Below are 11464 nucleotides of genomic sequence, written 5' to 3' on the forward strand. Positions count from 1 at the left end.
ATAATGCATTATCCGGACAGATATGCCAAAGAAAACAAGAAGGCCTATCCTGAGGCAAACAAGCCAGCTATGGCAAATAGAAAAGAGTAGTGCAAGGAGGTGCTTATGATGGTCTCCCTCAAAGATTTTTATCATAATAATTTGATATCAAACTCGTCTGAAGACTTTTCACTAATTGTAGTATTAAGTAGTGTTCCACATTGGGACTAAGTTACAATGTTAAGTCTAACCCAGATTAGAACATCTGGATTTAAAACTTTGTATACCCATTTTCGTAATTTAAAACTTAATATTAGATTAGAACATCGAAATCCGGCACAATATTACGTCTCAGGAAGATATATATTTTATCCATATAATTTTTTGCAAGATCTAAAGTTGATTTTCGGAACCACTACAGTGACACATACCATAAAAGAAAAATTAAAGAATATTGTTCGAGTCAGTCCCAAAATATAAAAATTTATGCCAAGAAATAATTAAAAAAAAAAAAAGCGATGTGATATTTACACAACTTGTTTTACTTCTTATACATATTTTTAATTTTCGACTGTCGGATTAGATAAATTGAAGAAGATTAACAAATAGAAATTATCAGGATATCTGAGAATAAAATGAGATGTGGATAACACACCCAAAAAAAAGAGTTACAAAGGAGGAGCGTTTTACGTTTCATTCCTTGGGTTGCGCAGACCGAAGAAACAGCGGAGACGGCAGCGGCAAAAAGTGAAGAGTGAAGTAGAAAAGCCGAAAGATGTCGTTGGTGGACTACCCATCTTCAGACGACGACGTATCGGAGGAGGAGGTTAGGGAAAACAAGGAAAACGAGCCCCAGCAACAATTACCCAGCGACGATCCACGTCCTCGCACCCAGTAATTGACGCCCCCCCTCAGTTTATTCAATTTCATCGATAAAGTTGAAATCTTTTACTTCTTTCGAATTTATCACTATTTTTGTTATGGTTTTTTAATTTATGATATTCTGAGTAATTTCTATTATTTTTGTTTTGTTTAATTTGTAGAAAACTACGTGTTGGGATGCTGTGTGGGTTGTAAATAAGAAAGGAAAATTCAAGGACTTTTAGGAAGAAGCATATTGTAATTAGCTTAATCAGAATGAGGGTTATTTCCCATGTTTAGGGAAGTTATAAACTTGTTTTTGATACAAGCGATATTCTACACTAAATACCTTTAAGCTCGTCCCCGCGCACGCGGGGGTGTGTGGGGTGGGTTTGGAATTCGAACTTGAGTGCAGAAGGGGCCAACTTGGCTAAGCTCAGGTCTGACGGAAATTAAAACTTAGAGAAAGGCATAGTATTAAAGAAAATTTCATTTTATTTTCTGTCTTGTTTTATTTTATTATTTTAAATATTTCTAGGGTTTCATATTATTTCACATGATAGTGTTGCATAATGTTGTACTAAAAGAGGGTTTTTCATAGCAGTCCTAAATTTTTCACAGCTGGAAAAGTAGTTACAGTGTCCTGTATAAGCTTACCCTTACTTCGGTTGTATTTTAATTTGGTTTTGTTTGTTTTCTGTGTAATAGATTGGTTGTTTCATCATACCAGCAGCCGGAAAGTTCTGCCCCTTCATCAGCTCCTTCAATCCAGCAACTTCCTGATGCTTCAATGCTCTTGAATTCTCCTGTTTCCTCATCCAATATGTTGAGTGGCGGCGATCACTCTTCTCGTGTTGCAGCTGCAATGGTGGAGAGTTCATCACGCAAGAGGGAGAATGCATTTGCTTCCTCTGTTCCTCGCAATAAAGTTCCTAGAGGTAACTTGCCTCATTCCAAGAATGTTCCAGATACAGTTGGTGGTCTGCTGGTTCCGCCTCAGCTTCGTGGAAGGTCAGTTTCAATATGTATGTTTTTCCATTTCCCACAGCTTATTTGGCATTTAAAAATTTTCCCTTAGATTCTGGTTTTGTTTAACTGTTTAGCGATATAGAGATTTAGAGATACACTTTTGCATGCATATGTCTGCTCATGACTTGCACTAAGTTTGTATGGTTGTGATTTGAGGTTTAAATACTAACTTGCCAATTTGTTTTTGGAATTTTAACTAAACTTGCGTTACAGGTAGATCATGCTATTATGATAACAAAAAAGATTAGTAGATTTGTATATGCGATGAGTTGTAGTGAAAATTATACCATTACAGTGGGTGGATTTTCTGACTTTGGCCTTCACACTAAAAGGATTAAAAATTACCTGTTCAATTAAATTATGAGTTGAATAGGGGTTAAAGTGAAGGTTTAACCAAAAGAAATTATCCCTTAAAACCATCCCCTATTCTTTGCAAATCGTTGTAGAATTAACACATGAGAGAGAACCATATTCTGTACAGCATGTTGCAGATACAAAATGTTTATCAATTTTAATGGGATGGACTCTCCTAAGTGGGGGAGAAGTTGCACTCATGGAGTGTGTGATATTGGCCTGTTTAACCGTTGTGATGACTTAATGGAGTGGACTCTTTTTAAGTTGGTCCTTGATAAGAATTCTGTTGCGCTACTCTATATTCATAGGGTTCCTGAATACTTATAATGGTTCATCCTTTCGCCTTTGCTTTTACATGAAACGATGGATTTGGGTTGTTTACTACTGCATCATATTTGATTCTATGATTGGACTTCATGGGATAGGATACTCATCGGAAAACTTTTGTCAAGTCTGTCTTCTACTGTACAGGGTCAGGTTTGTGTATTTCTAGGTCACTGCATGAATCTTGCTAAAACTAAAGCTATGGGAAATTTTTTTAGGAATAGAACAAATACAATTTTTTTTGTGTTTGGTGAAGTTTTAGAAATCGATTCATTGGGAATGAATTCTAAACTGATGGTCCTTTTTTCTTCCGGATGGTGGCAATCCCTGAACTTGGCATATTGTGTCTGTTGAGCAACGTTAAATATGCCAACTTTGTTCTACGTTAAGAGTTTTTCAATCTCACATCATTATTTTCATTTTTGGGTCCAGGAGCAACATTGTTACAGAAGATGTAGGAAAGCTATTTGTCAAAAAGCAGGCTGACCCTTCACCAAAGTAGACGATATCTAAACAGGTGATGACATAGTCGGAGTCTTAGATACTGTGTTTTTGTAACGAGAGTCTGGATAATGTCTTTCAGAATCACATCAACTACTGAGGACTTTGGTTGTGTAAAATGTAAAGAATGTTAGAGAAGCCATGTATTGAATTTTTGTTCTAGTTATCCTAAGTTGTGTCACAACAGTTAACTAGGTCTGGACGAAGTTTTCCAAAGGTAGGTTTTTTCTGCTTCTGATGGGTTTTGTTGCATTTATGAGGTGAAGTTGACTGTAATGCATTCGCGTTGTAGCTCGTGTGTTTTCTTGGACACTGACTCAAAATCTAAAGTGAGTCACTTGTCATTGAACTCTTTTGACCATTGTCGGAAGCTGTTGAAGAATGCCGCAAAGTGGTTGGATGAAATGCGGAAGCTCAAGATAGAACCATCAAATAGAGGAAAAGGTACGAGTTTCGCGCCTGAATTCTCTTCTTCTACTTCAGAGAGTTTGATAGATCTTGTAGAGGACTTTTTCTCTTCAATTGTTCCTCGAAAGAGTGCACCGTCTGTCTCTAATGCGAATTTAGAGTGCACCGTCTGTCTCTAATGCGAATTTAGAAAACGAGATAACAGATGTCCCAAAATACTGAATCTGGGAACACACAGAGGAAGAATGTCCCAAATACTGAATTTGGGAAAGAGGAGAGACTGCCAATAAAGAAGGATGCTCCATATACTGATTCTGGGAACATGGAGAGACGACCTATTGGGAATGATGTCCGGAATAGGGATTTTCGGAACACGGAGACACCGTCGAAGAGAACGAACATCTCGATTACTGGGAACACGGAGACACCGTTGAAGAGGACGAACATCTCAATTACTGGTAATGGGGACTTGGCTCAAAACGGAGCGCGGTAATGAGGCTTTGTTGTTGTTGTTGATAGTCAAAACTAGCGTTATATATTTAGCCTCAAACGTTCATCTCGCTCACTACTCTCATTGCAACCCAATCTTGTTTACCTAGGAAAATTTGCAATCGACCCAGCACGCACAGTCACTGCCGTCTCTACAGCATATACCACCGAAGCTCACGCATTCAACTCGACTTACAACCACTGAAGCCCTGCCAATCAACTCTACTGCAACGCCAGAACGCAAGCAATTTGAAGTTGAGTTCGTATAAATACAACCGAAATGGCGAAAAGAAGACTGATTTCTAGCTGACCTCAATGAACACTGAAATGTACAACCAAAAATGACGAGAAATGGTGTCGAAAAAATGTTGGCGCAAACATACAACAAAAAAACCGAAGAGATTCCTCCATAGTTCTGCACAAAAATCTTTCTCGAACAAGCAGTTTCGATCTTTCATGCAAGGTCAGGGCCACGGAGGAGAGGTTCGTAGACATCCTCGTGATCCCGGGAAACTTCTTGTTTCCTGACTGAAACAGGAATGAACTTGAGGACGACAGCAACGAGCAAACTTACAGCGCCGATCAAGACGCTTGTTAACCACAACTCCCAACTCAGTGGCACAGTTTGTGCAAACTTGCCCAAGAATTCAACTATGATGATCTGGAAAACAACGGTGGAGATCATCACCATCATGAAGGTGTAACTGCTGAACATGCCACTGAACACATTGATCTTCTCCATATCACGGCTGTTTATCTCGTTGAATACCTGAAAGACATGCAAAATTAGATCACCTTTGAACAAAGAAACTAAAATATCAGGTTTAAACAAAAACTTGTGTTGATTTCCCCATGAACTTTTATTTTGATCAGTTTCTCCCGCCTTTAAACTATTGTAAATGACCAATTTACCCACTGCGTTCTTGTTACCCACATTTTATAGAGATGTCACATTTCTAGAAAAGAAAAATAACAAATATCATTTAACGACAGCATGTGACGTTTTTAGACAAAAATTTGAATGCAATTTAAGTAAATATGACATTATGAGCTAAATTGGCCGTTCCTGGGTGTAAAATTGCCCAAAATAAATGTTTAGACAGGTATGAACAAAGAGAAAACAATGTATAAGAAGATAGTACCTGGCAGAACACAAAAGAGTTGAAGATAACGGTATTGAGAACGGAATTTGCATCTGAACCGGTGAGCTTCAAAAGCCGGATTCCACAAAACTTGAGAGCCAAAAGGACAGCAATCTGGTAGATACTCTGGCCAATAATGTTCCTCCACATGATCCCGGTGATGAACTTGATGTTCCTTCCGACCGGTGGCCTTTTCATTAGACCCTCGTTTGGTGGCTCTGTAGCCAGCGCCAAAGCACCAAGAGTGTCCATGATCAAGTTCACCCAAAGCATCTGCACAGCCGTGAGAGGAGCGGCTCCTGAAAGTTATTTCGCACATTCATTAGCGCCTGCAATGCATTTGGTAAATATGTATGTCGAAAGGTTTTGAAGCAGTTCCGCTGATGAACAAACCTGAGACGCATGCTGAAATGAAACTGAGCATCAGAGCGACGATGTTAACTGTTAGCTGGAACTGTACAAACTTTTGAATGTTGACATAAACCGCCCGACCCCATCTTGCAACATTCACTATGCTTGTGAAGTTGTCATCCATTACTATAACATCAGCACTTTCTTTCGCAACCTGTAGACCGGCAGATGTTTAGCCGACTATTAGTATTTAAGAAGAAATAAAACAGTGATATAATAAAAATTGTGTAGGACGACGTCTGTAAGTAACAAACCTCCGTTCCTGCAATACCCATAGCAAGTCCGATGTCTGCCTCGTGCAGTGCAGGAGCGTCATTCGCCCCATCACCAGTTACTGCCACAACTTCTCTAAGCTCATTCCTCAACTGTTTCACCAAGGTGTGCTTGTCCAAAGGCAACGATCGAGCCATTACCTGTGCAAGATTTTTTCACTAAATTCCCGACAGAAAATTGATCCAGAAACTACTTCCCGTCAACACAAATGAGCATTTATACTAAGAGGTTATTAAAGCAATAGAACAACTAAAACCTGCAGTTTCGGAATTATTTCTGCCATCTCCTGCGAGCTCTTATTTTGGAAATCTTGCCCTTCTATAGCCAAACCATCTTCTGTCAAAATGCCACACTCTTTAGCTATGGCTTTAGCCGTATTAATATGATCGCCAGTGATCATCCTTACAGTAATCCCAGCATCTAAACAAGTCTTCACGGCTTCCCTCACCCCCGGACGCACAGGATCCTTGATTCCAACAACAGCGATTAACGTATATTTATCGTCAGGAATACTGTCTTCACTAGAGGAGTCATATACATTCTTGAAAGCTAAGCATAGAGTTCTTAAAGCTTCACAAGCAAAACCATTTATGACATCTGAGATATTTGTTCTTTGCTCGTCCGATAGAGGCACAGCTTCACCATGAGTGGCAACAATATTATCACACTTTTTTAAGATAATTTCTGATGCTCCTTTGCAGTATGCTCGTTTCTTTCCTCCATCAGGCAGAGCCACTAGCACCGACATCTTTTTTCTGACTGAATTGAATGGTTCAACCATCAGTATATTATAATCCTCACTGTAAGATTTAAAATCACCTCCCAGAAGCATTCCAAATTCAATTACCGCCGTCTCTGTTGGAGTCCCCATAATGCTATTCTTCCCATCTTCCCCCTTGACTACCTCCGCGCTTGTATTCAGAAAGATGGACTGTAAAAGGAGGTCATGTACTCCTTCAGAAGCTGACTTCAACACATCATTGTTATCATTACTCGTTATAGTCTCGGTTTCATTACAGATCCATATCTTGTTCACAACCATATGATTTGTTGTCAAAGTTCCAGTTTTATCTGTGCAAATACAAGTAGCAGAACCCATTGTCTCACATGCAGAGAGATGCCTCACGAGTGCTTTATCAAACATGAGTTTTTTCATTGCAAAGGCGAGACTTAGCGTCACTGCCAGAGGTAGCCCTTCCGGAACTGCAACAACAATTATAATGACGGCAGTCGAGAAGTAATTCAAAAGCTTTAATGCATCTTTGGAAGACCAGTCTGTCATGTGACGGTGAACCGCCTTGTTTATTAAAAACCTTGAAGTCAGAACTATAAATGTTAGCACAGCGAAAGTCAAACCGATTTTTCCGATAATGGTTGCAACTCCATTAAGTTTTACCTGCAGTGGTGTCTCATTGTTTCCCCCTTCACTCAGAGCAACCATTAGTCGTCCCCATTCAGTTCTCATACCAACTGATGTCACCAACATTTTCCCAGAACCATCTTGCACTTTGGTTCCTGCAAGAAGAAAGGGTCTCTCTTGATTTATGTCCGCTGGCTCACTCTCACCTGACAAGCTTGATTCGTCGACTTGTAAGCTGTGGCCTGATATGAAAATACCATCAGCTGGAACTTGATCGCCGATGGAAAGATGAACTATGTCTCCAACCACCAAATCGTAGATAGAGACCTTCTGTCTGCGTCCGTCTCTAGTCACCTGAACAATTATGTTTTTCTCCTCTTTGTCCAGTTCTTTAAATTTCAACGACTGCTTGTAGTCACTGATTGCAGTCACCAACACTACTAGCAATATGCTAAGTATTATTCCCAAGCCATCATATATACCTTTCGGCATTCCTTCAGTTGTGATTCCAACACCTATAGAGACCGCAGCAGCAACCATGAGGATGATTAGAGTTAAATCTTGTAAGGCTTCCCAGAGAAACATCCCAAAACCTTTAGCAGGTTTCTCTGCATATCGGTTGAAGCCATATATATCATGCCTAATAGGTATCTTGCTTGAAACAACACCATCTTCCAGCGATACAGAAACCACTCCTGCTAATCCTGGTACTCCTCCATGTCTTTCCAACCCTTTGGTATCGTGAGATCGAGCAAAGGATGCAATTTCCTCAGGATCAATGCCAAAACCAGCATCTTTAACTTCTTTGGGAAGATTACAATCCCGGCGATTGCCAGCTGAATTGTATAAAAAAATTAACATGACTTAGAAAGGAATCACAAGTTTAAATGAAGGAGATGTTACTATAATAAGAAGAAGAATATAATACCATCAATGAATTGTAATGCTGCTTTTTGTACGTATATAGCAACACGTATCTTCTCCTGACAAGAATCAACAGAAGCATAGCGAAAATGTTAGAATTAGAAAATATTTAAACCAGCATTTGGGAGTTAATTAAACAGGCTTTTCATGCTTAGCAGATGTCTAATACCATCAAACCTGATGCAAAACACTCATGATGCTGAGGTAATCATACATTAGATATTTAATTAACATTAACAAGCCTTAATTTCCTGGCATCGAAACCTAGTTCGATTGAAATACTGGTCAGATGTGCTGACAATGCACGCCATCCTCACACAAGCATATAAAAAATTTCCTTTTGCAAATACAACATCCTGACTTTACCAGGAAACCTTCATTCCTTTGTTTTTCATCATTTTTATCACACTATGAAATCGCAACGCTTTAAAATGGAGGTAATACAAAAGCAACGAAACCGACACCAGGAAACGCCATTTTCTGGACATCTAAACAATTTGCAGCTTCATAGCATCAGTGGTAAGTTTTTACCTCGATACACATGGTGGGAATTTGAGTCTCGTACTCCCGATTTCTCCCCAGGCCTTAGACCTCCATTGAACTATTTACTTGTCATTGGTATATTCTACTACATCAAACCCTCTTCTATATGTACCACTTCCATATACTTTTTTTGGGTGAAACAACGGGGCTAAACAGCACAAAACAAAAGCACATAAAGAACTTAGCCCTGAGAGTCTATACAAATGACTATATCTCGAAACCCCACAAAGATCATCTATCATGTTTATATTTTCGTAGAGAACGAAAAAAATATATTTCCTTAATGGTTTAATTGTTTCATTAAGCTGAGATTAGTAACCCCCGTGAGCTTGAAAAACCATAGCTACAATTCAATAATTAAGTTTAATGCACAGTAATAAAGAGATTCAACACCCTGAAGCGAAGACATTTAGAAATAATTAAGTTTATGAAGATAAAACATAACTGCTAAATTAAATGCATCAAACTGTAGCGACACTACTTATTCCACTGCTTAATGCAACCTACTGCGTTTCAAGTTCAAACTCGTTATATACCAAATCAAGAAATTTAACTACTAAAACACTCGTAGTTATGTAGCATTGAAGCCACACGTAGTTTGTGGAGTAATCATCCACCTCAATATTTTACAAATCATGAAACTTGATCAATCATGAATAATGATTGATTATGTCACTGCTCCCTCACAAGTATAATTATGTAAGAATTGGCAAAGGCCTGTTTAGTTTCCAAGGAAATCTTAGGCTCCTAACGAGAAAACAAACACAAAAAATAGAAAAGTAACACACGCATCTCATCTATTCCTCTGATTTCTCCAAAAAATTTCAAAGCCAAAACAGAACGTGACATGAAATTTAAAGTAACGAGCTATCGTTCATTCGTTTGAATGTGACAAACACAATGGCGAGAATCGCAACACTTAATTGAAGAAATTATAAGAACGATGACGATGGAGAGGTTGAAAGGAACCTGGAGGTTCTTGCGCTTCCGCTTGTCCTCAGCGCGCTTAGCGAGATCAGCGACCATGCGGAACCTTCGGGTGGGGTTCTTGATGACGGAGACGGCGGATCTCCACCGCTTCAGGGCTTCCTCGGACGGGCGTTTAGGTTCGACGTCGAAGTTCCTCCGCAAGTACTCCTCCATTTTCTCTCTCATGATTTCCCTCTCTTCTTCTGAATACGATGACTGTGATCAGTCTGACTGACTCGCTATGGGTGATTCAGCGACTCAGTTCGTTTGGATCTGTGAATTAATTCGCAGTGTGTGGATTGAATGATTGAGAGAGAAAAGGAGATGGAGTTTCATTTCGTGTTATGGAAATGTTCAAAACCAAGCCGAGAATGGCGGGAATGTTTTTGCGTGTATTAAAAGGGAAGAAGAGTTAATTGTTACTTAGTACTACAGTGCTATTTTTTTTCACTTGTAAGTAAGAGATTAGGTTTGATTCTTGCTAAAGACAAATTTAAATCATATTATTGCTAGCACATTATGAGCCTAAGCCAACCCCCTCAATTTAGTGTAGATAATATCGTTTGTTAAAAAAACTATTACTCATTAGCATGGATGGCATACTTATGTTCATAATTACGTTGTACATGTTTTTATATTTTGTAGTCGTATGCATGCCGGACAAGAATATAAATGTTGTATCTTATTCAGTTTATTACATATAATCTGTCTTTTGGACGTCTCTTATCCTAAATAAAAAAAAACAAAGTGCGCTATTTATAATCTAAGAAGAAACGCACCATAAATTAGTATTTCCGATGCTCTTGAATCTTTCACAATTCAATTGTTTTATCGATACTTTTCATATGTCAAAGTGATATTTTCCTTGGTTTTGAGGGTAAATTGTGAGTCTCTACGGATTTTTGTGTCCGAAGCTCAAAGACTTAGAGATTTGAATTATTCATTTTAAATCATGTGGCTCCTATTAACTCATCTCATTATGCCACCTCACACAAAGCAAGAGTCTCAAACTTTCTCTCTTCAACAAGCTAGATCTCCTGATCCATGGACTTCAGACACAAGAATCTGGAGATGATCTCAAATTTTTATGGATTTCTTTTCTTATTAAAGCTCGAAAATGGCAATCCAAATATGTTAAAGAATAGTATTCGTTTTTTTGTTGTTGCTGTTGTTGAGAATAGTACCCCCTATATCCTAAAAAAAAAAAATGAATTGACCCATTGTTTTACGTATTTGCGCTTTATAAGAAATTAGTTGGCCTAGATTAAAACATGTTTGCCAAGAGAAATAGTAAGTAAACTTCAAGAATGGGAATATTAACGAAACAAACTGTAACTACTATGCGACGTGGTTAGGGTTTTCTTTTTATTCACTACGTCCTAAGTTTAACAATTTGTTTTACTAAATCAAATGAGTGAAAAAATTCTTGTGCAATTGTGTGTCGGTTATTACAACTTTTAATGACGACAATTCTATGCCAAAAACAAAAGTAATAAAAATAAAAAAGATGAAAAGACCGAGAATGATTGTCAAGAAAAAATTGTCGCCAACCCTAAAACGAATGGGGTCGGGGCTGTTGACAAAAGATTGTCTTTGTTTCTCTCTAATTTCTTTCAACGGTTACTTTAGGCCTGTTTAAGGAAAGCCCAATCAAACAACCACTTCGGTCTCCAAATTTTCTTGGACTCCAGATTCCAACGGCACTCGTTCTGTTGGTTACCAGCTTAAACCCAAATAATATTCATGTTTTTATAGACAAACTCAAAATGCTTAGCAATTTGTTTGGGAAATGATAGATATGTTAGAATATGAGCATAAGTGTAAGTATATTTTAGCCGGATGTTTGAGTTCAAATTGGTTTAGAATATTTTTATTGGAAGGGGTTTGAATGTCTTAG

The 11464-nt window shown here is 38.3% G+C and overlaps 2 protein-coding genes across 5 annotated transcripts; one reads left to right on the plus strand and one right to left on the minus strand.

The window, feature by feature from the left end:
- Positions 1–669: 669 nt before the first annotated feature.
- LOC137748170 (uncharacterized) lies at positions 670–3286 on the plus strand. 2 transcript variants are annotated; one of them, XM_068488275.1, is made up of 3 exons: positions 670–873; positions 1549–1865; positions 2980–3286. In XM_068488275.1, coding segments are annotated over exons 1-3 (438 nt in total). In that variant the 5' UTR covers positions 670–754; the 3' UTR covers positions 2982–3286. The 2 variants fall into 2 exon arrangements, with proteins under 2 accessions (XP_068344376.1, XP_068344375.1); XM_068488274.1 differs by having other exon boundaries at positions 1549–1851.
- An 890-nt stretch (positions 3287–4176) lies between these two features.
- On the minus strand, positions 4177–9741 carry LOC137748168 (calcium-transporting ATPase 4, plasma membrane-type-like). Of its 3 annotated transcripts, XM_068488273.1 has the most exons (8): positions 9568–9741; positions 8060–8114; positions 6294–7967; positions 6028–6089; positions 5753–5911; positions 5481–5652; positions 5088–5386; positions 4177–4714 (listed from the first exon to the last, which is right to left on the minus strand). In XM_068488273.1, exons 1-8 carry the CDS (start codon positions 9739–9741, stop codon positions 4400–4402), a joined length of 2910 nt encoding a protein of 969 aa, XP_068344374.1. In that variant the 3' UTR covers positions 4177–4399. The 3 variants fall into 3 exon arrangements, with proteins under 3 accessions (XP_068344374.1, XP_068344373.1, XP_068344372.1); XM_068488272.1 differs by having other exon boundaries at positions 6028–7967; XM_068488271.1 differs by having other exon boundaries at positions 6028–7964; positions 8054–8114.
- Positions 9742–11464: the final 1723 nt, after the last annotated feature.

Source organism: Pyrus communis, chromosome 10 (assembly GCF_963583255.1).
Source record: "Pyrus communis chromosome 10, drPyrComm1.1, whole genome shotgun sequence".
NCBI classification, from domain to species: domain Eukaryota; kingdom Viridiplantae; phylum Streptophyta; class Magnoliopsida; order Rosales; family Rosaceae; genus Pyrus; species Pyrus communis.

What these genes read in the sequence shown, in the direction of transcription:
- LOC137748170 (XM_068488274.1), top strand. Translation starts at nt 755, where the DNA reads ATGTCGTTGGTGGACTACCCATCTTCAGACGACGACGTATCGGAGGAG. An exon ending in GATCCACGTCCTCGCACCCA is followed by an intron (nt 874 to 1,548) that starts GTAATTGACGCC and finishes TCTGTGTAATAG; the next exon opens with ATTGGTTGTTTCATCATACC. An exon ending in CCGCCTCAGCTTCGTGGAAG is followed by an intron (nt 1,852 to 2,979) that starts GTCAGTTTCAAT and finishes TTTTGGGTCCAG; the next exon opens with GAGCAACATTGTTACAGAAG.
- LOC137748168 (XM_068488271.1), bottom strand. Translation starts at nt 9,741, where the DNA reads ATGGAGGAGTACTTGCGGAGGAACTTCGACGTCGAACCTAAACGCCCG. An exon ending in ACAATTCATTGATGGTATTA is followed by an intron (nt 7,965 to 8,053) that starts TATTCTTCTTCT and finishes ACAATTCAGCTG; the next exon opens with GCAATCGCCGGGATTGTAAT. An exon ending in ACTCTTTTGTGTTCTGCCAG is followed by an intron (nt 4,715 to 5,087) that starts GTACTATCTTCT and finishes CATGTCTTTCAG; the next exon opens with GTATTCAACGAGATAAACAG.